At 38.3% G+C, this 27,478-nt stretch overlaps 2 protein-coding genes across 2 annotated transcripts; both read right to left on the reverse strand.

The window, feature by feature from the left end:
* Positions 1 to 1,476: 1,476 nt before the first annotated feature.
* LOC148879367 (small polypeptide DEVIL 14-like) lies at positions 1,477 to 2,099 on the reverse strand. The gene has a single exon (XM_088966206.1). It carries the CDS (start codon positions 1,964 to 1,966, stop codon positions 1,823 to 1,825), a length of 144 nt encoding a protein of 47 aa, XP_088822332.1. The 5' UTR covers positions 1,967 to 2,099; the 3' UTR covers positions 1,477 to 1,822.
* A 5,610-nt stretch (positions 2,100 to 7,709) lies between these two features.
* GPX4 (glutathione peroxidase 4) lies at positions 7,710 to 26,035 on the reverse strand. The gene is made up of 6 exons (XM_088960893.1): positions 25,950 to 26,035; positions 25,782 to 25,858; positions 25,573 to 25,634; positions 24,865 to 24,983; positions 8,097 to 8,264; positions 7,710 to 7,974 (listed from the first exon to the last, which is right to left on the reverse strand). The coding sequence occupies exons 1-6, from the start codon at positions 26,001 to 26,003 to the stop codon at positions 7,942 to 7,944; spliced, it is 513 nt and encodes a 170-aa protein (XP_088817019.1). The 5' UTR covers positions 26,004 to 26,035; the 3' UTR covers positions 7,710 to 7,941.
* Positions 26,036 to 27,478: the final 1,443 nt, after the last annotated feature.

Genomic DNA, 27,478 nt, shown 5'->3' on the forward strand with positions numbered 1-27,478 from the left:
TTCTATTGTATCTTGCATGGTTTCCCACACGTGCTACTGCATGGTTGAAATCCAGATTTGCTCCCCGCAAAGAGAGAGCCCCTCACAGCGCTTGGAGTGGTACATGGAGAACATTTCCGTTGTCATTCATGGGAGATGTTCCAAATGCGTAACTGCAACATGCTACAAAATTGGAAATTGGTGTGAGGGGCACTTTGTGACGATCAAATCCCAATTTGTATGGTGGGGCCTTTTACATAGATTTTTTTTTTGGTACTATGGAAGAAAAGCTCTAAAACAGGTGGGGGATAGAACTGCCCCACATACAAAAATCTAAATCTTTCAATAAACTCTTGTCACAACTAGTGTGGTAAATAAAATCTGCTAAAAAATTAACTTGGCCAAAGAACATGATTGACTCTGAGGCTTAGTTTGGAAAGAGTACAAATGCAAATATGTACAATACAAATACATACAAAATAATACAAAATATAAGATTTTGCACTCTACAAGTTTGCATTTGTACTCCTTCCAAACTAAGCTTAATGATCTTTTCTTGTACATAGAATTTGATATCTTGTTTCACTTCAGATTTGATTATTCAGATACTTGGCACTTGGGATCATTGGCATTGGCATTTAGAATGTAACAATTCCAGAACTAAAACAAAAAAGGAAGTCATTACCCAATGCTGGTTCTGACAATCCGGAGTCTTCGGGGCTTCTGATGTACTTTTAATTAAGAAAACAGAAGTTGGCAAAATCGTAGTCTGATGCCGGAACCTTTCTTTGACACCCTTTGGCCCCCACCTGTTTCTTTTTTTTTTTTTTTTTTTTTTTCGGTTACCGGTTCAGATGACATTGACATGAAATAGAGAAGGTAGGAATGCCCATCTCAACGATCTCAAATAGGAGAAATTTCTGATAAGGACCAAAGACATGGGAATACTGGCCAAAAAGCAATTCTTCAACGATTGCACTCACTTTACCTATTATTTCATCTTTCCCAGGAATGCTATAATTAACTTTGTAAACATGGATTTGATCAAAAAACAAAAAACTTTGTAAATATGGAGTTTCAGACTTTCAGTCCGGCTTGCACTGCCAACCCAAGAACGAATACAGGAGAAATTGTCAGATCTGCAGCAGGCATATAATTAATAATTGGCTTACCGAACAAGATAGAATCGATCCATTGATTCATGTTTAAGGTGGGATCAGGGTCTTACATGTCTTTCTAATGATCATAAGACTAAATTCTGGTCCTTTCTCTGTGTAGAAGAATTATCTCATTTTGGGTGCATACTTCTGTGGCAAAGATTTGATCTTAACTCTGAAGACATGGTAATAACAGATTCTCTTACGTTTCTGTTTCGAACTTCTGAAAAACTAATCTATGGTGAACCCAGAGATAAAGAATATTTTGCTCCCGTAAATATGCCAAGGAGTAAAAACTCTCCCCATGAACAACCATATTAATTGCAGTACTGCTCAACAGTTTATCTGAATTTCTTGTAACACTATTTATTATTCAATTCTTGATGTTAGAGATCAGAAGATAGAAGTAAGTAACTGTGGTTTGATTGCCTAATCTCCTAAAATTTGTGTTACAGAAAACACCAATTGGACTCTCCCATGCAATTTTACAAAGTCAGACGCCCTCAGATCATAAGCATATATAGTCTTATATTATATATATACATACACGTTTGTTACAGGCTGCTTGAAATTCTTCATTCTTGGCTTCATTCACCCTCTCTTTTAAGTTTAATCGCCTCCGTGGTTAGTAGAGTAGCTCATGTCTGGCTTCAGAGCAGACTAGGCCATGTGCTGAGCTCCAAGGCTCAGTCGTGCCAGCAAATCAGCATCACCGTGCACCTCCATATGATATACAGACGTGCTCGCTGCTCTCGAATGTGCCTGGAGCACCGTTGCCATGAACGAAGCTTTGGGTTCCTCTGAGAGAACGAATGTACTGCCATATTCATGTAGGCTACAGAACTATATATGGGAGGAACTAGGAAGAAGAAGAAGAAGAAAAAGAAGAAGAGAATCTGTTAGGCTGTTGTAGAATTGGTAAGAAATTCTCAACTTTGAGTGAAGTGAAGAGCTCCTGCGCATGGCATGGAGTTTTATAGGGAGGACTGGAAGAGAGGAGCTACGATATACGTGGGGAGTGGGAGGCGAAGTGGGGTGGGTGACAATTGTTGGCTCCTGTTTGGGCTAGGCGCGCTGTACCCACAAAGCCACAAATATGATCAGTAAGAAGATGACAAAACTGGCCTACTAGCTTGTCACCTTGCCAACTCCGGCGACAGAGACCTGCCACTATTCTCTCCTTTTTGTGGGCCATTACTGTCTCAGATGGACACTATACCCATTAACTATTCATGTATGCATACTTGATTATATATATAAGAGTCATCGATTAGAAAATTAAATGCATAGATTCGTCTTCTCAGAATGCATTTGCATCTGTGGACTGCACATCTTAATACTCTAATTTCCTGTCTCTGTTTTCTTTCTCTCTTTAAGGTGGCCCAATGGAGGATAATCTGTTTGCTAAAATGGACGCCGTCCAGGACTGGGACCATCTGATCTATGGAAATCGTTTTGGGTGATTCATTATTAGTTCATGGTCACCCTTCTGGGTTACAAATGCATGCTATGGGTGAGATTTGGGAATGAATCCTGTTGGGTCTTGTAACTAAACTGACAATTGGCAGCAGATTAATTTAATTGTATCCCCTAATCAAATTGATCTTGGAAATACATATATATATATATATATATATATAGCAGAATCTATGGGTTTAGTCGGTGTCACTGTGCAAGATTATCTGAACTGGAAATCAACATCCATAATGAAGTGTTTTTGCAATTGTTCTATTCAAAGTCTTGGGAGTGCAATTATTGGGCTTAACTAACAAGTAGATGGTTTCATTTGGGGAGAAGATTAAATTGTACTATTGAGTAGGATTATCATTAGCCTTTTTCTACATCATAACAAAGATCAATTATTATCGCGTGGGTTAGTCAAGTTCACAAAGATCAACAGTGAACAGAATGCTTATTCAATACGGAGTTGACTAATGCATTACCTTAAGAGTTAGGAACTTAGGATCTCTCTCTCTCTCTCTAAATTTCTTTCCCTTTTTATAAAATTTATCCTACGGCTGTTTTGGGGGTGCATGTTGTTTGGTTTCTTTGAGGGGGCCTTGACAAGATCCACAACTTGTGGAATATAGAAAGAGGGGAAGAAGGGGTGGGACAGGTAGAGGATAAAACCAAGGTGAGTCAACCAAAGTCATGAGACACGAGGGGAAAAAAGCCAAGGAATTGGCTTCCAGTGGACTACCCTAGAGGGCCTTTTTCATCAATCATACATGAAGGAAAAATGATAACTCAGAAGAGTATTTTGGTCATTTAAGTCATTTAAAGCTGGTTTCGACATATGTGCCCTCTTTGTTGATGATATTTCTTTTATTCCAAGGTAATACAGTTCTAAGGGTCATCTGTCAGATTTCAATTCATTGGTCCTAGGGCTTTTGGCCTATTGATCAGTTATGTAACATTTGGTATCAAAGCCTACCCCACATCCTGAATTTTAATAAACGAAAAGAGTTGCCAAGAGAGAAGGAATTCACATCTGCTGCGACCATGGTTGTACAACTCCCTTGACCCTTCCCCCTCCCTCAAATGAAAAACAAAGGCAAGCAAACACGTGATGTTATAAAATTATTTCCATTGCTGACCTGTTCATGTTTAATTGAGGGGTTGCAGAGGAGTGCTGTCACGATGGTCACAGCAGATGTAGCATCAAAATGACAACAGCCATGTGTGGAAAAACTACTTTCCATTCCACTAGTCAGAGTGGATTTGCCTTAGAAAAAAAGAACTGTTGAAACATCAAACTGCAGAACATGATGGCAATGAAGTATTCTGATTTTCAGAGTTCCATCTGGCTCTCACAGAAATGATAGTTGGACGATAGATTAGATTCTCCGGAGGCACTTATCTTATGGTTGCCATACTTGATCAGATAGGATTGCTCATTCTATTTCCAGAGAACATTGGGAGGAAGAAATAAAATCAATTTATTTAGTAAACATAAATGAAATCCAACTTGTGAAAAATTACACATTTTAAAGCCTCAATTTTCAGAAGAATATATTCATCCGTTTCTGTTTCTAATCACATATGGACTTAAAAAGAAAGACATCTAATTCTTCCATTTTGGACCTAATAAAAACAAAAGCTACACACATGGAGAAACAAAACAGAAGATACATCAAGAAAAGGAAGAAATATTACACAAAGAACAAGAAGGAAGAAGAAGTTCAGCTGCTAGGAGTACTTGTGCCAACAGAGGAGCATAGAGATGCAGACTCTCATTATGTAAAGCTTCCCCCTTTGTTGTCTCATCATTCTCTTCCACTTAGTAGATCTCTTACTACAACCCATCATGCTTAACCCAGGGGTCCACCACCGTCCTCTTATCACACGCTCCATGTCTCTCTGCATTAATTCAAGTCAAACCCTCTTGCCTCTCTATTCCCTCCCCCCGTGTCGCCTGTGAGTGTGTGACTATGAAGTTTGCAAATCCACTCATAATTATCCCCATGCTAATCCAGTACTCTTCAAGCCTCAGAGACGTTCTTCTTATCTTCTATTATAATTAGCCTAACCCTTACAAGTCCACATCTCCATAAAGAGTTAAAGACACTACAAATACAAAGCAAACGACCCTAATACACCTTACAACAATCACATGGCCCCCAATATGACCTCTTTCCCAAACACCTTGAGCAGACCCCTTTGACAAATTGGGTTTAGAGCTTGACAAGTGTCCATCATGCTCATATGATTCTACTCATGCATGGCCCCTCCCCACATGTTAAACCATTGCCCGATGGCCTACCAAAAAATGGCAGGTAGTATACATTGAGCTTCCAAAGAAGATAAAATAAAATCATGGTGTCTGAGATCTGAATTTAGAAGCAGAATCCATATGCATACGTCTGATAATATCATATGTGCAGATTAATATCCATCCAAATTTGGATGGGCTGGATGAGTTCTGTCCTCAACCCATAAAATAGTTCTTTATAACGAATGAGGGCCACTCACGTCTCATGGTTGTCCGACAGCAGAGGGAGGGTGTTTGGCAGCATATATAGACAGCTCAAATTTCGACCATTAGAATGATTAATAGTGAATTATGAATTATTTCTCAACCTTACATGCAACAACTTGAAAAAAGAAAAAGGAAAAAAACATATGTAGATATATCCATAATCCGGTTGTTGAAAAGCTCCCCTCCATGGCTCCATTGGTTGAATCATGGATTTGCTTAGTTCTATAGCTTTAATGATGCTTCTTGGAATTTTGAAAGGAAATAGCTAGATTATTTCACTTGGTCACATCCCCTAGTTCAAGGGATCATGTGCGACTCATGTGACTTCACGTGGATTCAGAGATATCCAAATTCATTGATGGTCATGGTCTATGATCCTCGGGCCATATATGCTGTCTGTATAGCAGCCAGACTTGAGACTAGTAAACAAAAGATCTAGCCGACTAAGATCACTGATATATCCTACCCTGAAATAATTCTCATGCATGTTGATATTGATTGGGGGATCGATCTTTCTTCTGTTTGGGTCCACGTCCATATTGGTAAGCAACCCACCAGCTATTTGATGCATTCTTCTACTGATTGAATCAAATATTTTAAGGAGCAGTATCATCATAGTACTATCCATAGGTACGTACAGCCTGCGTACTCTTCAGGGATCAGGGCCCAAGACGACAGATTTTTTTTAACACCACCTGGCTCAGGTTTATTTTGCTCTTCAAAAGGGTTCTCATTACTTAGGGTGGACCTTTTCTATCCTTGCAAGTTCCAGCTAGCTGTAGTGCTTTTGAGCAAATTAAACAGGAGATTGATTAGAAGTTTTTTGACCCAACTCTGCCTTTTTATCTGCTTTCTGGGTTATGGGCTTGTACCAGATGCTGACAGATGTACTGCCCACTGAACCTCAACCATCAAACTTGGCCTGGTGGTTCATCCGTCCTATCGAAATCAAACAATTTCGATCTGGGTCATCAGTAGACTAGCACATATTAGTCTAACAGCATGAGATTCCCATTTTGCTAGCTGGTTTGAAAAGGCCAGAGTGATCTGGATTCTGGGTGCTTGACATGTTTATGTCGAGTTGCAAATCGTATAGACATATTCTTCCCAACTGCATTCTGATCCAAACAAGGAATTCTTTTTTAGTAAAAATAGGAATTATCCACCTTTGTTGAATTGACTAGTGCGTCCCAGATCGAGGGTCCAATTAGTAGTTCACTTCATGTCCTATCTGAAGAGGAAAGATGATGAGGACATGACTTGCAAGAGAGCTCTCATGTAGAGCATATGTCTGCATAGAGCACCTTCACTCGCACCATCCAGAGGCCAACCAATTAATCTCTGGATTGGGCATGCATGGTTCAACAGATCCTAGCGATTAGACTACTTCGGAGCCATTGAAATACTTGCAGTCACGTAGAGAGCAGGCATACTTGATCATATTATCTATCACTGTCCAGAAGAATATTATCAAGTAGACGTTTCAGAAAGAAAGCAGTCATAACTACTGTTAGTCGCTGTCAGTAGGAGAACCGCTGAATGAAAAAAGGGGAGATTTGAAGAGCTTGTAGACGTAGCTTTCCAACACTTCCCTGCACCATTCCCTGTGTTCTTAAAACCCATCAAAAAGTTGGCAAAGCGTTCTTCTTGAGGTAGAGTGTTACCAAACAACCAAGACCAGAAATCAGTTCAGATAATAATTAGTGTACCCAAAAGACTCTCCAGACGCCTCAAAAAAAATCTGGTAAAAGTGTAAAACTAAGATCCAATCTATCATCAGCATAAAGTTAATTGACATCTGAAGTTCTCATGCAAGTTTGAGGCCCTCCAATTGGTAAGGTGGTAGGACCATAGCTTGATAGATATTCACATATGTTGAGGATTCTCATTACTTTTCATTGTATTGTTTGTGCTCAATTGAATACGTTCTGTGACTTGATATCGTGCCGTTCTAATGACTGTTGCTGGGTCAAACTGGGATTTGTCAAAATCAGTTTGTTTCTTCCCTTCTGTATGTTCCATAGCAGGAAAGCGCCATGGCCAGAGGAAACATGTTCAGTATTTTCAAACCCTGATACTCCTTATGTTAATATATGCATCCATTGTCAGTGAAAGATTTGTCCCCATGTTCTTTCATACAAACTGCCAGCCAACTTCCAAACCAGACTGAGCAGCATCACAGTAGAAAAGTGTCCTAGAGTCTCATATTTGATCTTACATAGAGGGTAGATGGGGTCAATTGGTTGATATTAGTTCATAAAATGGGTTCATGTGTAAACAATTTATAGATTATCTCAAAATAAAACTTGCACCTTTATACCTTAACGAGTTTGTGTCTATTTTGCATATAAATGTAAATTATAGTTTCTCCATGTCTATTGTCTATAGTGTTGATTGCAAAGTATTACTTCATACAAACTACTAACAGTATTTATAGCCAATGGGGTTTCAGAATGTGTTATTGATGTTATGACATTATGTGTCTTAGTATTTCCCAAGTGTAATTGCATTTCCAGAATTCTCTGTGATACCAATACTTTAATCCAATGGCTGCAGGGGGTGGGGGGAAGCAAGAACCTCTTCCCAGGCATAAATGGAGAACTAAAGAATATCTACCTAATTCTTGAATTAAATGTAAGTACAATTACATAAATTGTCTGTTGTCTGAAACCTGGTAGCAAACATGATAATACAACTGACAATGTGGAAGGAGCTGTGCTAGATGCATGAACTGAAACCATTAACAAAATGCTTATTTTTATACAGCTTATGTCCTTAGGACCCTACTCAATGGTAAAGCCAAATTGAATATGAACTAACGAAGTCTCATATCTCTCCCAATGCTTTCTTGATATCTTTCTGCATTTACACCAAAGAAGCAAAGAATAAGAATTCCAAAAGGAGAAATTCAGGCAACGGAATGAATGAATGAAACAAATAAATAAGTTGCCACATAAGCAACCAAAAGACTGGTAGCCTACCTCAATGGACAATGGGGAAGTTGTCGGGCCATAACGATGGACGACATGACCTTCTTTATCAACTAGAAATTTTGTGAAGTTCCATTTTATCCTAGATCCAAATGTTCCTGATTTACTTGATTTTAGGAATTTGTAGACAGGTGCTGTCTCTGGACCATTCACACGAACCTAGTAAAACAAAAGTGCAAAAGTGGTGGAACATCCAATTAAATACAAGAATTTTTATAACAAGTAACGGTAAATCTGTTGTAAGCATAAAGAAAACATTTACACTAACAGTTAGCCTAGTCTTCTCTGATAAAGAACAAGGATTGAAATTATGTTAAATTACAGGGACCCTGGTACTTTGAGGGCTATGACATTTAGGCCCCTATACCATTTTTTTGGCACTTAACCAATACTTTCACATTATATCAACTCCCTAGTGGCATAGGATGGTATAGGGGCTAGTGGTGGGGATGACAGAGGAAGCAATGGTTGAAGTGGAGATGAGTAGACTGGTTGTGATGGATAAGGTAATGATGAGGATGGTAAAGGTCGGGTGAAGAAAAAGATTAAACAGGTGTTGGTGTGTGGGCAATGGACTGATGGTGGAGATGGAGGAAATGGGGACAGCAGCAATGTTGGGATAATAGGAAAGGTGGGGGTGGCTGAAATATTGGCTCATCCTTCGGATGTCTAAGAGTAATAGACTGACCTTTTTTATTGATAATGGGAGTAATAGACTGACCTTAGCAATTGGAGATGGTGGTTAAGGCAAATATGTTGATAGAAGGAATGACTAAACTAGTGGTAAAAGCAGTGGTCCAGAGAGAAAATCAGAGATAATGTCTGATTTTATCAGTGGCGGAATTCATATAACCTACCATCTGGAAACTATGGTACATTATTTGGATGCCCTATAGCCATTTCATTCATTTATGAACACCATTTTGATGAAGCAGATTATTGATTTGAACAGTATATCATATAGATGGCTTAGATTAGTTGAAATTTCAGAATACCACTTGGATGAACAACATTAATCTGCTGCTCTAAGGGATTGCTTTAATGGCCTAGATTCTTGGGTTAGTTTGGTATACTTTTTGGATGGTGTAGATTGGTTGAACTCTGTACATTACATGGATGGTTGTGATTGATTAACCAATCTTAGGAAAGCACTTTGTTAGGTTGATTTCGTACATCTTTAGGATGGACAAGATTAGATGAAGTCTTAGTAAAGCATTTTAATAGCCGAGATTGAATAAATTGATCTTAGAATCATAGTTTTCAAGGCCCCAAGGCGAGGCTAGGCGACAGGGGGGCACCTTGTCGCCTTGGTGATGGATTTTTTTTTCAAGTAAAAACCACATATCCTAGGGTAGTTCCCTACTCCCTAGGTTCCATAAACAACTTTCTTTAATAACTATCCATAATTTTCATAAGAAAATTATAAACTTCATGTTTAAGTCAAGAAAATCAACATATTTATGAGAAGAAAAAGAAGGAAAGAAAATTCAAAAAATATAGGGGCTGAACCCCTATTTTTGTTATAGGAAAAGAAGAAAAGAAAAGGTGGAAGAATAAATGTGTTGATTAGACAAAATTTTAAGTTCTCCCCTTATTGATTCAGATTTTGAAGTCATTGAGGGTTCAATACAGCAGTTAGCAATGTTTGTATTGATTAAACCCTAACAAATAAGAAAATAATAAAAAAAAATTAGTTTATAAACACAAAAAAAAATGAATGTTTTTCTTTAATAATGTCTATTTTATAACTATAATCTAAAAAAATAACAATATAAAAGTATTTTATTGCACAGTATGCAAAACTGCTTGGAAACTGGGCGAGGCTAGCCTCCAAAGGTGCCTTGTCGCCTAGGCACCCGCTTTGGCTTCGTCTTGACAACTATGCTTAGAATGCTACTTTGATGATCTGAATTTTTCAGAAAAAAATTGGTGCAGTATGTGAATGGCCAAGATTAATAACATTCTTGGCATATTATTTGGATGGCCTAGATTAGTTGAAATCTTGGTATGCCACATGGATGGTTGAGTTTAATTCACTGATCTTGGAAGACCAATCTAATGGGTTAGACCTTTAGGTTGATTTGGTACATAATTTGGATTGGCTAGATTAGTGGAATCATTACATCATTTGGATGGATGAGATTAATATGGATGATATTAGGAGGTCATTTTGATGTTCCAGATCCTGGATTTTATTTGGTACACCACTTTACTAGCCTGCATTTTTTTAGGAATTTTGGTGCATTACTTGAACAGTCAGGTTTAGTTGAAATCTTGGTGCATTCTTAAGAGACCACTCTTATAGCCTAGATTTTTGGGTTGATTTGAATCCTTTGATACATTGTTTGGATGGTCCAAATTAATTGGAACCTTGGTGCATCGCTTGGATGGTTGAGATTAACTAATTTATCTTAAAAGACCATTTTCATGGTCTATATATTTGGACTGACTCGGTGTATGGCCTAGACTCTTTAGAAATATTGAAGCATTACTTGAAAAACCATCCTGATGGATCTAATGTTTACTTTTATCTGCTATACCATGTCCATGGCCAAGATTAGTTCAAACCTTTATACATCATTTAGATTTTCATGACATGGGATTATGGGAATTCACCATTAATTCCTTTGACAGAACATTAAAGGAGGAGGTCATGTTATCATACATGAAGGTTGTCACAAAGGGGGATGGGAGGGATGGGGGCTAAGTTCATATCCCCAGATACAAGGCAGTTCCTGAAATTTACCAAAAAATAGAGGGGAATGATCTATAACCCTCGAGAATGGAAACTTGATTTTTCTTCCCAAAAAGAAAACCTGGAACTGGATAATCCAGATCTTATCTCATAGTTCCATTTGTTAGTAGTTACTGAGGAATGATACTTACTAGTTGGCATAAAACTCTAATTTTACTAGCATATATGACAGTGGGCATATCCCAACCAATTATTTTCACTCCTTTACTATTGCTGTTGCTGGTCTATAAAACCCTAACTTTCTTCTACAGAGATCAAGCTCATGGTGTCAAGAATAAATCACTCTGGGAATATAGGACAGAAGTGTAGCCCCAAAAACAACTTAATTAAATCATACTTCTGATGTAAATTGCTAGAAACCAAATCCATGGTATGAGGACATGTAATAATCCTGAGTATTGCATTTCAACAGAGATACAGAAACCAAATCTAGAAAAATGGAGACACATACAACATGCATGTGTAAACTGCTAATGAAAACACTAGAGATTCAGGAGAAGCATCACAATTTTAAGAACAAAACATGCTATTTCACATTCTCCAGTTGCTCACAATAACACAAGGGGGAGGATAAAGGGGAAAGGAGCAATGGCAATTAGATCCAGGATACGGCTCAGAAGTATATAGCTATAAACAATGGAGGACAAGAGGAAAACCCAGACAAAGTGAGACAAAGTGAGCTCTAGAACAGGCCCTGCAATTAAATGCTTTGGCAATTGGCATGCCCAACAAGCATAGTAGTGGAAATAATTGCCAAGTTTCCATTTTTTTTATAATATGATTAATTGGCTATAGTGCAATTCCATATTTTTGTTGCGTTTAGTTGTTTGTATCACATTTTACTAGTTTCAGTTTTGAAACTTGTTTTGTACTTAAGTTGGTTTATTGTTTCCAAGTGAGTTCTCTTGCTCCATAAATTATTTATTTATTAATTAAAATAAGTAAAATTGCAATTTATTTTTTGAGAAATAGGTTTCCACTCATCATTATTATTGAATACAACTAGAAAGCATTGATTCCTGTTCTTGAGGATTGAAGATATAAAGGGTAAGCTCCTCTAAGATATCTCCATAACCTTCTTGTAATTTTATTCATTTCTTTCTCTATTTCCCCGTCCAGTTATTGATCCACCCTTTTCAACTTATTACTCTCCAATTTGCTTAGGGATATTCACCCCAATCCTAGTCCACATCATTATACACTATCCAAGAACACCATGCTATCTATCGTTATCTTGAAAACCTAAAGTAGTTTCATGCTAACCCTTTTCGAAACTTTATTGTAATCAGTGCTGGAAAAGATGAAGTAAGAGAGAGAAGAGAAGAGAAATAAAGAATGGGAGAAAGAATCACACCACACTTATTTTATTAGGGTTGCATAAATATCAGTGTAATGACAAAAATACCCCTGTACTATACCCAGGGCATATAACACTCCATTAAGTAGAAATCTGCTGAATTAAAAAATATGAAAGAAAAGTAGTTTCTTGAAGAGAGAAGGAAGAGAGAAGGAGAAGAAGAGAAGAAGAGAAGTTGAAAAGAAAAGAGAGCAATAATCTGGCTGCCCCCTCTTCACTTATTATTTATACTAAAAATAATAGAGCAGTACAAAGACAACTATGCCCTTATAGGGTGGCAAAACATAAAACAACATATATAACATTCAAAAAAATAATAAAATTTGGACTCACATAACTACTATGGTCCCCACCTCCTATCTAACAACTAACATAAAACATCTACTCAGAAAAACATCATAAAACTGATTAATCTTCAACACTCCCCCTCAAGTTGGGAGTAAATGTCACACATTCCCAACTTGCGTAGATCATGTTCAAGCTTGTTCTTGCCACCGCTTTAGTGAGAACATCAGCCAGCTGCCACTCTGAAGAGACATAAGGCAAACAAACTTCTCTGGTTGTTACCCTTTCTCTTATAAAGTGTCTATCAACTTCAATGTGTTTTGTCCTATCATGCTGAATTGGATTGTGGGCAATATTGATTGCAGCCTGATTGTCACAGTATAACATCATAGGTTCCTTTGCTTTCACCCCAATCTCACTCAAAAGAGATCTAACCCAAAGAAGTTCTAAGACACCATGAGCCATGGATCTATACACAGCCTCTGCACTTGACCTTGCCACAACCGCTTGCTTCTTACTCTTCTAGGAGATCAAGTTTCCACCTACAAAGGTACACACTCCTAATGTAGACCTCCTGTCATCTAAGCATCCTGCCCAGTCTGCATCTGTATAGGATTCTAGCTTCAGATTCTCATGATTTGACAAAAGAATGCCTCTGCCAGGGTGCTTTTTTAGATATGCAAGTATTTTCTCAATAGCTTCCCAGTGTTGAACCTGAGGTGCATGAATGTACTGACTCACAACACTGATAGCATAAGAAATATCTAGTCGTGTCATATACAAATACAGCAGTCAGCCCACCATTCTTTGATATCTCCCCACATCCTTTACCAACTCACCATCCACACCATTAATTCTGTGATTTGGATCAATAGGAGTGTCTGCTGGTTTGGTCCCCACCTTCCCAGTCTCCTGCAGTAGGTCAATTACATACTTTCTCTATGAAATGAAGATCGCATGCTTGGATCTTGCAACTTCAATCCCCAAGAACTATTTGAGCTCACCAAGATCTTTGATCTCAAATTCTTACTGCAATGATTTTTTGAGATCACCAATCTCCTTTAGATCATTTCCTGTCACCACTATATCATCCACATACACAATCAGAAATGACACCAGAGTATCTCTCCTCTTCACAAAGAGGGTGTGATCAGATTATGTCTGTGTGTATCCAAAACGGATGAGTGCCCCTGTGAGCCTATCAAACCAAACCCTAGGTGACTGTTTCAGTCCATATAGAGATTTTCTAAATCTGCACACCTTTCCTTTACCAACATTTTCATAAAAGCCTACTAGAATGTCCATATATACCTCCTCTTGTAAATCACCATTGAGGAAGGCATTTTTGACATCAAGTTGGAACAAGGGCCATGAATAGGTAGCTACTAGAGATAAAATGATACGAATTGAACTCATCTTAGATACTAGTGCAAAGGTTTCCAGATAATCAACACCATATGTCTGAGTATACCCTTTTGCTACCAGCCTTGCCTTGTACCTCTCTATCTTGCCATCGGCCTTATACTTCATTGTGAATACCCATCTACATCCAATTGTCTCCTTGTCTGGGGGAGGAGATCAACTATTTCCCAAGTTTGGTTTTTGACCAAAGCATTCATCTCATCTTGCATGGTTGTTTTCCACTCAGGTTTGGAGAGAGCCTCAATAACATTCCTAGGTATAAACACAGAATCCAAGGAAGAAAGAAAAGCACGGTAGGAAGGTGATAAGGCATTGTAGGAAAGATGGTGTGAAATGCAATGGGCTGTACACTTTCTCTTCCCCTTACGAAGTGCAATGGGAAGATCAAGGTCAGTGGGATCAACTGCAATAATGGTGTTAGGGATAAGAACATTATCATCAAAAAGCATAACAGGCTCAGGCTCAAGAGGAATACCTGGAACTGTATTTGCCGAATCTGGAGTTTTAGAAGGACTAATAGAGAGTGGTGTGGGTTGAGGATGTGTGAAGTCAACCATCATCTACCGACGTTGATAGATGATGGAGGCACCAAAGAAACAGGAAGAGGAACAAATTGTGAGTTCTCCTCCCCAAAACTCTCCCCTTGAGGAGAACCACTTGAGAAGAAGGTGGATTCAAAGAAGGTAACATTTGGAGTGACAAATTTGCTCATCGACACTGGGTCATAACAGCAATACCCTTTTGGTTCTAAGCATACCCAAGAGAAACACACTTCTTGGCCTTAGGATCAAATTTCTTGCGATGAGGGTCAAGAATGAGAACAAAGGAAACACAACCAAAAACCCTCAGAGGTATACGAAATATCTCCCCATCTAAAAAAAGAAGACTAAATGGCACCTTAAACCCCAAAGTCCTTGAAGGAACATGGTTTATCAAATGCATGACTATAAGAACTGTATCTCCCCAGAATTGCACAGGAACTGAAGCACACACCATAAGACTCCTTGCCACCTCCACAATGTGTTTGTTTTTCCTCTCAGCAACTCCATTCTTTTACGGTGTATATGCACAACTGCTCTAATGAATTACACCATGTTCTAAGAGATACGTGGTCAAGTCCTTCTCAAAGTACTCTCTGGCATTATCTGATCTAAAAGCCTTAATTCTCAATCCAAATTGTGTAAGAACCATCTGGTGGAACTGCCGTACTAAATTAGGAACCTCATCACGTGATATCATCAAATGTATCCAAGAATATCGTGTATAATCATCCACAAACAAGAAAAAGTAACAAAATCCTCCCATGGATGGGATATGATATGGCCCCCATACATCAGTGTGAACAATATTAAACACAAAAGTGCTTCTTTTATTACTTGGTTTAAAAGACTGTCTACAATGTTTTCCTAACTAACAACTCTCACACTCCAAAGTAGATAACTGAACAGACTCAAACAACTTTGGGAAAAGACATTTCAAAGAACTAAAAGAAAGATGTCTCAAGCGATTGTGCCAAAGCATAATCTGGTTCACTGACTCTGACCCACTACTACTGCTACTGCTAACATGATGGCCCTGATGTCTCAAAATCTCATCCAGAAGGTAGACTCCATTCACCTCACGACCACTCCCAATCATCTTCTTTGACTCTAGATCCTACAAAACACAATTACCAGGAAGAAAGGTCACGGAACAATTCAAATTTTTTGTCAAAGAACTAATAGACAGTAGGTTGGTATGAAGTCTAGGGACATATAAAACAGAAGACAAAGTTATATCATTGGTCACTCTAACTGTCCCCTTCCCGGCAATGGGAATATGTGAACCATCTGCTGTAGAAACTCCGTCTATATTGACAGGATCTGCTCCTCACAAATGGGTGCCTCACAAGCACATCCACCATACATTGGGAACATCTCTCGTGAATGATAACCAATAAGTACGGGAGATGTTCCCAATGCACGATAGAATGTGCGTGTGAGGCGCCAAGTGTGAGGAGCAGATCTGGTCTCTTGTCTCTACCAGAGCACAACTGATAGGAACTGAAAAGGGTAGGGGCATTAGTCATCTGCTCAGATGTTCCTGAGTCTATAATCCAGGGAGGTCTCTCCTTACCTGAAGTGGATGCAAGGTTTGCAGTTGTATATGAACTACCTGTATGTGCAAAGGAAGTGGTGTAGTTGGCTCCTGCATTCTATTGTCCATCTGGAAGGCTAGAGCTAGGTGAATCTTTCTTACTCATAAGCTGTCCAAACCTCTCCAATTCTGTTCTCACTACTGTTACTGCAATGAATTCCCAATAAGTTTGGGAAAGAGAGGCCGAAGAGTCTCCTGTAGTGGCTACATTTGATTTGCATTTCCCTTCGTGTTCCTTATCCGGGTAGGCATAAGATTTGGATGAAGCTTCCAACAAGTGTCCCTGGTATGCTTAGGCTTCTTGCAATAATCACACACCAAGTCCTTCTTATCTTCCCTTCTAGTCTCACTACTCCCCCTGTCTCCATTTGGCTTAGGTTTTGTTGTACCAACCATAGCCGATTGGTCAATCCTAGGCTGTCTTAGCATTACATTCCTCCTACTCCCCTCTCTAGAGACAAAGCCATAGGCTTGAGAGAGTGTCACACACTCCCTAGCAAGAATATGTTGCCTAGTAATGTCAAATTCAAGGTTCAGCCTTGCCAAGAACTCAAAAACCCCATTCCTTTCTACCAGTATGTGATAGGTTGCTACATCATTTACACTTTCCCATACCACAGTTTCTAAGTGATCTATTTCCTGCCATAGGGTTTTCAGCATGGAGAAAAACGCAGCAAGAGGTTTTTCTCCCTATTTATTACTTATCACTTGATAGGCTCTGACTTCATTTAGCTTCTGAAAGTAAGTCTCAATCACTCTATCCCAAATCTCCTTAGCAATATTAGCCCATAGGATTTTTTTTGCAATATGAGGTAACATAGAATTACACAACCAGGACATTCCCATGTAATTCTCTTGCACCCATCGGGAAGAGTCTATATCAGGTTTCTTCTCCTCCCTGGTGAAATACCCTAATTTTCCACGGGCACCAATAGCCATCTTAGCTGATTGTGCCCACAACATCAAGTTTTACTATAGTAATGATCCCAGACCCAAAAATATCACTATTACCTGCGACACCCAATCTCGCAGTACCGATAAATTTCATCTTGATATTCCAACTCTCCATCTTAGTTTAAATAGTTCAACAGTAAGAAAAATTAGATTGGAGACCTTCCAAAAATAATTTAATATCACACACACAGACACCAACCCTTCCGAAAGAAGAAAACCCTATCTGGAGAGAAATCTCTCTCCTCCCCACGCCTCTCAACAGAGAAAAGAGTGAATCGATCACTCTAGGAGGCTCAAAAAATTCCAGGAAATCAAACCGCCCTCTTCAAAAAATCAAAAGAAAACTAACAATACCTGGGCGCCCAAGATCAAGTCAAAAGCAAAGAGTCCAACTTTTCTGGGACTCTTCCCCCTACTCTAGTTCTTCCTGATTTTGATGTCAAACAGTAGATCACCTTCCTAATGACTAGATCCCACCAAAAAATCCAAGAACTGGGCAATCTATAGTAGATCGATCAGCCCTTTACTACTTCATGCAATCGGCTGATCTAGGGCTGCATGAGAATGCTTCAAGAAACCCTAGTTGATGCTCTGATACCAAGTAGAAATCTGTTGAATTAAAAAATATGAAAGAAGAGTAGTTTCTTGAAGAGAGAAGGAAGAGAGAAGGAGAAGATAAGAAGAGAAGTTGAAAAGAAAAGAGAGCAATAATATGGCCGCCCCCTTCACTTATTATTTATACTAAAAATAATAGAGCAGTACAAAGACAACTATGCCCTTATAGGGTGGCAAAACGTAAAACAACATATATAACACTCAAAAACATAATAAAATTTGGACTCACATAACTACTGTGGTCCCCACCTCCTATCTAACAACTAACATAAAACATCTACTCAGAAAAACATCATAAAACTGATTAATCTTCAACGCATTACAACACTCCCCCTCAAACTGGACCTTAAATGTCGATCATTCCCAACTTGGTAGATAAGTCATTGTGATACAGGGTATTGACTTCCTTTGCAAATACATCTGCTAATTGCTAACAGAGCTTAGATAAGGTGTGCAATTTTTATAATTAAGTGTTTATTGACTTCAATATGCTTAGTTTGCTCATGTAAGACAAGATCAACTGTGAATCCCAATTCTCTCAAAAGGTTCTTGATCCATAACACTTCAGCCACTCCATAAGCCATGGCTCGGTACTTAGCTTCTACACTAGACCATGTTACCTTTGTCTGCTTCTCACTCCTCCAAGTTACACCAAATTTCCTTCTACAAATGTGCAATAACCACTAGTGGATCTCTTATCATCAACCAACCTAACCCAATCAGCATTCGTGTACACTTCAACTTTCATATGGCCATCTTTAGCAAACAAGATACCCCATCCAGGTTGCCTCTTCAAGTACCTTAGGACCCTTTCTACGGCTACAAGATAAGATTTCTTGGGAGTATACATAATGTTGACTAAGAACTCCCATAGCATAGGCAATACCAGGTCTAGTCTAGTCATATTTATCAAACAAAATATCAGGTCTAGTCATAGATAGATACAGCAGTCTCCCCACTAACCTCTGAAATTGTTTTAATGTCTAGAAGGGATTCCCCTTCAATTTCCCTCAATCTATGGTTCTGCTTAATGGGTGTGTTTGCTGGTTTGGCCCGACTTACAAGCATCCTATAATAGGTCTATGAAATATTTCCTTTGAGATATGAAGATGCCCTTGTTGGAATGAGCAACCTCCATTCCAAAAAAATAATGTAGAGAACCCAGATCCTTCACCTTAAATTGTGAAGCCAAGAAAATTTTCAAATTCTTTATTTCTGACCCCCTATTATCTGAAATCACATTATTGTCCACATAAACAATCAAAGTTGCAACTGTGCCCTTTCTCTCTTCACAAACAATGTGTAATCAACTTGGCATTGTTCGAAACCTACCTATTGCACAACCATGCTATATCTGCTAAATCAAGTTCTAGGGCACTGTTTCGACCCATATAGGAACTTCCTCAAAAGGCAAACCTTTTTCTCACATCCCTTGACATGTAAGCCTCTTCCTCTAGGTCAACATTGAGAAATGCATTCTTGACATCAAATTGGTGGAGATCCCAATTAAAATTGGCCGCTAATGACAAAAGGAGTCTTATGGAGATCATTTTAACACCAGAGCAAAGGTTTTAGCATAGTCTACTCCATACACTTAGGAGAAACCTTTTGCAACTAATCTGGATTTGTACCAATCTGTTGAACCATTATCACTATGCTTCACTATAAAAACCCATTTACATCCAACAGGCATTAGGTCCCTTCCCTTTAGGAAAATCTACTAATTCCCATGTGTTGTTTTAGTTTAAGGCACAAATTTCTTCCCTCATAGTGCATGTCCATTTAGGTCAAGCCAGGGATTCTGTAACATTCTTAGGAATGAAAACATTCAATACAATTGTATTACCCAAACATGATATAGATGCATACGAAGTAGATGGAAGAAGTGAAGTCTCCTACAACTTGTGCAGCACCTTACCATAATTCTCAAGGTAATCTCTCACGGTACTTAGCAGATCATACTTAGGCTCAGACTCTTAGGAAGGAATTTTGGCTGAATTATACTTCTCACCCTTAGGTTTGTTGGTGAACTTCTTAGGTCAGCCAACAAGATCCTAGCATGTCTGTTGAGTGTGTCTGGCTCTCTAGCAACGAATGCACCATAAATTATCTTTACACTTACCATCAGTTTCTTACTAGTTTCAAGTTTCTTACCACCACCATTACCCCCCTTTCGTAGCCAAGGTAATGCACTTGCCTTGAAAAGGATTCATAGCCAATTTCCTACTTTCTTTTGATTGAATGAGAGGATAAACCTCCCATATGGTGGGCAAATCCTTATACTTATATAGGCTAATAGGATGGGTTAAGACAAGCTAGGAAGGCCTCTCTGCTGTGATAGTAATGTACGATAAGCTTTAGAATCTTCTTCACACTTCCAAGCTATTGTTTGATAGTGGCCCAGCCTTTCTGCATATATGTAAGAGCAAAAATATAAGCTGAAAGACTCTTTTCCCCTTCTTTGCATGGTGCCTTTGCTCAAAATAAGTGGCATTAGCCTACTCCAATGTCTCCTTTCAAGTGTCTTCCTACATGAAGTTCTTTCTTAAATTGGGTTGGATGGTTGGGAGAAGCCATGACATAATCATATGATTCTCTTGAACCCACTTGGCATGAGCTGGACCCTTCTCCTTGAGTTCCACAACATCACCTTCCAAGTAACCAAGTTTCCCCCTCCCCCATGAACAATTTCATACCTTTGGACCACTTCATGTAGTTGAGTCCATCTAGGGTAGTAATAGCTACGACTAATTGTTCTCCATGCTGTTACCAAGTGCAAGAGGGGTGGAAGTTATATTAGATGCAGCTTGTCAAGGAACTATTCATCCTAAAAGCTTAAGCTGTTTGGTGAGATCCTTGAGTAGGTTCTTATTCTCAAACACAGCAACACGCTCCCACATGCTAAAGAAAGTTAAAATTATGCTCTAAGAAGTATCAAATCATTTTCAACAAATAAGACAAGTGGGCCTTAATTTAAACTCACTAATGGGCTTCTAACAGCCAGTTTTGTTGGTGGGTTTCTAACAGTTAGTTGTTTGTGCATTTTTAACAGCTGGTATTTCATTAAAATCTATAACAATTGGTTTTCATTTAATGCTCCAACAGCTAGTTTTGTTTTGTGTAGCTTAGAGTTTTACTTTGAGAGTTCAAAGAGTCCTCTCTTGGGTGAGTGAGTCCCTAACCCCTCTATGTGACTGAATTCCCAACCTTGTTGCCTCTTTTCTAATCTGTCTTATATTAACGAAATTCTATCCAATTTACTTCTTTTCCATTTCTTCTTTGAACAAATTTCTTCTCTTTCTTTCTTCATACTTGAGTTACATAAATTGATATCAAAGCAGGTTACTTTAGAGCTTGTATCTTCATTTCTCTACTCTTTTTCCCATCCAAAAATAGTGTTACAGATCTAAAAAAATAGGGCAGATAACATCCCAAATTTGGCAACGAAATCTTCACCAAAATAGGTCATTCTGTATATCATCGAAAAGCTATTTGAGTCTATTTTCTAATGCAACAAATAATTCATCAATCAGAGCTTTCTACAAAAAAGTTATAAGCAATGAAATATTCACCGACGAGCTGCCTACTACAACCAAATTCTTCAAGAAACAAGGTAATAATTAATAAAGTTCCAACTCAAAACATCAACCTTAGTGATGAAATCAATGAGCTTAAGAAAATCTATAAAACCCTTCAATGCATGATAGAAGAAATTTTATGAAGGCTTCACAAATAAGCTCCGAAAAGCAACCATTTTGCTCTAACTTTGTTTATGGAGCAAGCCTTGGCAGATTGCAATGACAATCTTATGTGGTCATTCTCATCAGTGGTATCTACTGAGGAAGAACATATTGAATCAGATAGTCCCCCAATATTTGATGAAGACCCTGTTGTGTATGAGGAATCTTCTATCGCCTATAATGAATTTCAAAGCGATGGAGATAATGCTTATCAAATAGGAGATTTTGACTACTTCATACAAGTGTACAAGGACCTTTATTGAAAGCCATTTTCTTAAAGTTTTGAGTGGGTGTTGAAGAAGAATTAGCTAACTTGAAACACATGAAGCATGTCTCAGTAGATAGGAGACATGATGAAGAAATTCCAATCCATATTGGTGGCTTATACCATCAATTTCCTATCAAAGGGTCAATAACAAAGAAATGCAACAGAGGCATGGTGACAAATCATTCTTTTGGAGCTGCTAAAATTCAAGGACGAGTTCTTTTCACGAGGGGAAGATTGATGCAATTTAAAATATGCTCCAAGAAGTATCAAATTATTTTCAGAGAATAAAATAAGTGGGCCTTAATTTAAACTCACTAATGGGCTTCCAACAGCCATTTTGGTTAGTGGGTTTCTAACAGCTAGTTGTTAGTAGACTTAACAGCTAGTTTTCATTAAAATCTCTAACAGCTAATTTTTCATTTAATGCTCCAATAGCCTTGTAATTTCAAGCTAAAGGCATCAAGTTTTTTATTCTGTTTTTGTGAAGCTTAGAGCTTTCTTTTGAGAGTTGAGAGAGTCCTCTCTTGGGTAAGTGCCCAACTTTGTTGTCTCTTTGTAATCTGCCTTATATTAACGAAGTTCTATCAAATTTCCTTCTTTTTTTCCATTTCTTCTTTGAGAAAATTTCTTCTTTTTCTTTCTTCATGCTTGAGCTGCATTAAAGCTGTTCATTCTAAAAGCTTAAGCTGTTAGGTGAGATCCCTGAATAGGCTTTTATTCTCTAACACACCCCCTCACACGCAAGCCCATCAGGCTTGAAGCATGGACAAGCATTAGCCCATCCATACCTTATATTGAAATTTAATTAATTATAAATGGGGATGGCAAGGATCGAAAACTAGACCACTTGGTCAAACAAGATCTAACACCATGTCAAGGAAACATTCAACCTAAAAGCTTAAGCTATTAGGTGAGGTCCCTGAATAGGTTTTTATTCTCTAACCCAAGTGAATCCTCAGTTTCCATAACACCCAATGAAGAAATTCACTAACATATGGTTCAGCCCACCAATAACACACAAAACTAGCAGCCTACACAGGCTCCAAAAACTACAATGTGGTGCATTGTGCACACCACACTGTAATCCACACAAACTACTTCAAAGAAACAATTTTAACCATAATGCCTAACAACGAGAAGAAAAAACCAACATTTGCAGGTCACACAGACCACTCTAGTCCACCTTACTTGCATTACATGGACCAGAATGAATCAATCATAGACTTCTAAAATGAAAAATCAACCACCACCAACTAGAGAAAAATCTGTTGACTCATTTACAGACTTCTCCCTAGTACAAGAGAGGCTAAACAGGCCCAAAACAAGGGCTGGAATCAACCACAGTTTACTAAACAGCACGTAATCCACTTACCTCAGCCTTTTAATGATTTATGGTGTCCCTTAGAGTGATCCGCTAGCATTAGACATGGCTCCCAGTCCTATCACACAGTCCATGATCAAGAGAAAAAATTCTGGTAGACACCCAGCACCCAGAACATCACATGATCCAAAACTCTATAGTGAATAATGAGTTTTACATTCCCATCTTCCCAAAACAGTTACCACAACTGATGTTTCTTAGCACTAAGACCAAGAAAAAACAAAAGAAAAGAAGAACAAAGGTGTTTAGATCAGTCCAACACTTTACAAGATTTTTCCTTCTAATTAATTGATCAGCCCTTCAATCCACTCAAGAAAAAGACCTAGAAAGAGTTCAGATCACCCAGGAAGTGCTCTGGTACCATGTAATCAGTGCTGGAAAAGATGAAGAGAGAAAAGAAAAAAGAAGAAAAGAGTGGGAGAAAGTATCTTGTGGGTCTGGCAGCACCCCCCCTACACTTAATTTATTAGGACGACATAAAGATCGCTGTAATGACAAAAACACTCATGTGCTATACCCGAGGCATATATAACACCCCATTACAAAACTTATGAACCTCCATACCAATCTCTGACTAATCTTTTTAGACTCAAGTCTGAACTCTGAAGCCTAAATATCGTTTCCAAGCTTTTCACATCCTGTGCCACATTTAGAACAAAAAATAAATAAATAAACGAAAAGAAAAGAGACACCTTTAGGGTTATACTGGGGGACCACATCTTAATCCATAAGAGGCACATGTCCGTGTGCACTTGAGATGTTCCAACATATAAATCATTTTGAGCATGACTACGCACTATAAATCTGGGGGCTACCATGGTGCCATACCATGAACCATTGCTGGGTCCATTCTCCCCAGAAGAAAAAGAGAGGATGGTCAATTCTGTTTCCCTTCAAGGTAGTTCTGTGTAGTATCTTTTATGTACAAGTATCAGAAAATATGTGAATTTAAAACGGGTATAAGGAACACAGTGTCGATGGCCAGAATAGATGAAGGTTCTAGGAAAGAAAAGGCCACAAATTTATGATAAATTTTCTGTTTTGGGCTGCATTGTAACTGGTAACTTCTTTGAGGGGTCAGCACCTTTGTTCTGGGTTTTGATAGCTGTACTTTTTTAAACTAATCATTGAATTAAAATTATCGTTTCCAATAAAAATTATGATAATTTATTCCTTCTTTTTCGCTTTTCACTTAATGCACACGAAATATCAAAGATCAGTCTTAGTGCAGCATCCATCCATGCAGATAAGTCAAAAAGGAAAGGAGAAAAAGAAAAATAAGGCATTATTTTTTTTCTACAAAAAATTGGGAAGCTTCTCTTTCCTTGTCAGCCTTCCCTCCCTTTTTGTTTTTCCTTACATTGTATTTCCATTTTTCTCAGTAGTTCACATTTCCTTGTTGCTTGTTCTATCTTTTCTTGATAATCCTCCCAAGGCCCCAACAATGTCCCAAATTTAGTCATAGAAAAGACCACAAACAATTTCCTGTCTGTTGCAATTAAAGGGAGGAGGTTGGGGAGAGAGAAAGATATATCAAAATATTGGAGGGTTTATGACCTCAATATTTTGATAACAGGCTAGAAAATGAATAACATCTAAGTGCAAAAGACTCCAATAAGTTTCCAAAGCCTTTATCCAACCAATAAACAGGAATTCGTGATTAAATTTGTTAGTTGTTTTTGGATCCCCTCTGTAAAATTTGTAAGTGGAAAAACTGAAATCTAAAATAACAAAAGCAGACCAAAGTTAATCCAGTGTAAACTTAACTTCCACAATCACGACAAGTTAAAAACTGAAAATCCAGTTCACTGCTTTAAATCAATTAATCACGTACAATATCACTTACCTTTTGGAACACCGGATACTCAGCATTGTATCTTGCACACGCAAACTCCTGTGCTTCCTGGCTTGTCCCTGGCTCTTGGTAGAGGAATTGATTGCATGGAAATGCTAATATCTCCAAACCTAAATTAATAGAATAGGATAAGAATATTCTTTCAGTTCTATAAAAGAACCATATATAACTCGAGGGAAAAGATTAATATGTCTAGCTAAACGTCTTGATTTAAATAACCAACCAGCTAAAACATACAGATATGAAGGCCAGCTAAAACATTAATAAGGAGAATTTTCAATTATATATCACAATGTCTCAATTAAACATAAGATTATCAAGAAAACCTTCAAAAAGAATGTAAAACCATTCGTGGCACCCAGGGGAGTAAAAGAACAAAGACCGAAGTATTTCAATATTATTAATAATTATTTTAAATATTCTAGGCAAGTAAAAAAGCGTCCCAGCGGAAGAAATCCTCAACAAGTATTAAGAAGAGAGTTCTTCCAGAAATATTCGTGGGCGTTAACAAAATAAAAGAAAGAAAAAAGAAAAGAATTCAGACTCAGATAACAGGGTAAGCAGCTTCACGAGTGCCTCATAACTGGTCTCTTAGAAAACGAGGGAATACCCTTTAAATTTCCAAATTCCCAAGAAAGAAAAATAAATAAAAACGAAAAAGAAAGTAAAAGAATAAAGAAAAAGTAACAATTATCCTACCTTTGTCCTTGTATTCGCCATAAAGCTCAGTCAACTGAGTGTAATTAACATCTGTAAATCCACTGATTCGGTTCCATACGATTCAAAGAATAAAGAAAAGAAAAGGAATCATAATTTCAGAAAGAAAATCAAGGAAATAGGCAATAAGAAGAGAAGAAAATATTAGGAGATTGAGGGCATATAAAGGGAAAAAAAAGTAAGGAACGTACCATTTGGAAGCAACGTTAACGACGAGGAGAACCTTCCCTTTGTAAATGCTGAGATCAACGTCCTTACCTCTGCTATCCTGTATTAAAGCATGGAGTTTGTCAGAACCCCGACGTCTAAATTTCCAGAGACAGAAACAGAGAGAATTGAAGTCTGATATCTGTATTTACCCTGACAGTGAATTCATGGATGGACTTCTGCGGAATCGATTCAGAAGCACCCATGGCAGCAGCAGCAGCAGCAGCAGCAGCAGAAGCAAATGGCTCTCTTGTACCCTTGAAAATACAAATTCGAGATGAAACGGGCTAGCTAGCTGGGGACGACCTCCAATTTAAACCAAACAGAAATTTTCTCTTTTTCTCCCTTTATTAATTATTAAAGGCAACTTCTGTGATACGGCAAAGGTATGATACCTGAAAAATCCTTAACTAACGGAAAACCCACGTGAAAATTAGTTGCTCTTTCGGCTTTCGCTCCTTCGCTCAGACCTCGAGATTTTCTGTTTTGCGTTCGCTCAGACCTCGAGATTTTCTGTTATACGGCTTAAGGCATGATACCTACAATTGTGTAGGACCCACAAGAGATGGCATCCAGACCTTTATGACCCAGAACTGGAATCTGGAAGTATAAAACCGAAATCCAAAAGCGGCCGAAACCGAAATTATTGCGTTACGTATATCATCAATAATTCGGATTTCGGAATCAATCCAGAGTTCACCGCCGGATCTTGGGCCTCTGAGTTCATTAAATTTATAATTTATATGGGAGGAGGTGATGACTGATGAGAACACCATCTCCGTCTCCATCTGTTGGTTGATGGGCGGTGGAAAAGACGACGGCCATGTTAATTGTCAATTGTTAGCCACATCAATAATAAATGCGAGTAGTTGAGAGAGGAATTAATGGAATATGTTGGTCTGATCCGATGGTCTCATCAACTCAAGTTATGTTAAACTCTCAGACCCACAAACAAGGTCGTCGCTCGCCAACGGTGAACGGCTGAACGGCCCATGCAAGTAATGCTTCGTTGGTTGGCTCGTTGAGATATTCTCATGAATCAGCTGCCAGGTAGTACCCCCAATCAAAACTAGCTAGCTCGTCTGGGTAGGTAAGCGTAAGCATCAAGTTTCCACGCCCAAAATGTTATTCAACCAGAAAATTAAAGGTTCAGGTCGACGGAGACGGAGACGGAGACGGGAGATGAGACTACACAACTTTTCTGTAGCTAACTAAAGGAGTTTTGAGAGAATAGTTTTCCTTGTGTTCAGTGTATTACTGAAGTGATAATGACATAAAAATAAGAGATAAATACAGAGATGATTACAACAATCGGTGAGAGAGTTTGATCAGTTTATCTCAAACGGTTGCAGTGGATATATATCAGCTTACTCTAACATCCCCCACCCAAGTTGAAGGAGAAGACCTACTTTCAACTTGGTACGTAGTCGAGTGAACCGTGGACCAGCGAGTGCTTTGGTGATTATATATCAGTTGGTTGATCATTTGTTGTGATGTAATTAATGAACACTCAATTGCTTATTTGTCACTTTTTTTCTCGAAGTAAAAATCAATTTCTATGTATTTTATACGAGCACGTACGAAAGACTGGGTTAGTCATGACATATGTGGCACCAATGTTGGCAGACCACAGTTTTGGAGGAGAAGGCATTGATATGTGCAATGCAGAGAAAAGAGATTG

Source organism: Nelumbo lutea, chromosome 1, assembly GCF_056320005.1.
Source record: "Nelumbo lutea isolate HS-2025 chromosome 1, American lotus-T2T, whole genome shotgun sequence".
NCBI classification, from domain to species: Eukaryota; Viridiplantae; Streptophyta; class Magnoliopsida; order Proteales; family Nelumbonaceae; genus Nelumbo; species Nelumbo lutea.

What these genes read in the sequence shown, in the direction of transcription:
- GPX4 (XM_088960893.1), bottom strand. Translation starts at nt 26,003, where the DNA reads ATGGGTGCTTCTGAATCGATTCCGCAGAAGTCCATCCATGAATTCACT. An exon ending in GTTAACGTTGCTTCCAAATG is followed by an intron (nt 25,635 to 25,781) that starts GTACGTTCCTTA and finishes GAACCGAATCAG; the next exon opens with TGGATTTACAGATGTTAATT. An exon ending in TGGCGAATACAAGGACAAAG is followed by an intron (nt 24,984 to 25,572) that starts GTAGGATAATTG and finishes CTATTAATTTAG; the next exon opens with GTTTGGAGATATTAGCATTT.
- LOC148879367 (XM_088966206.1), bottom strand. Translation starts at nt 1,966, where the DNA reads ATGAATATGGCAGTACATTCGTTCTCTCAGAGGAACCCAAAGCTTCGT.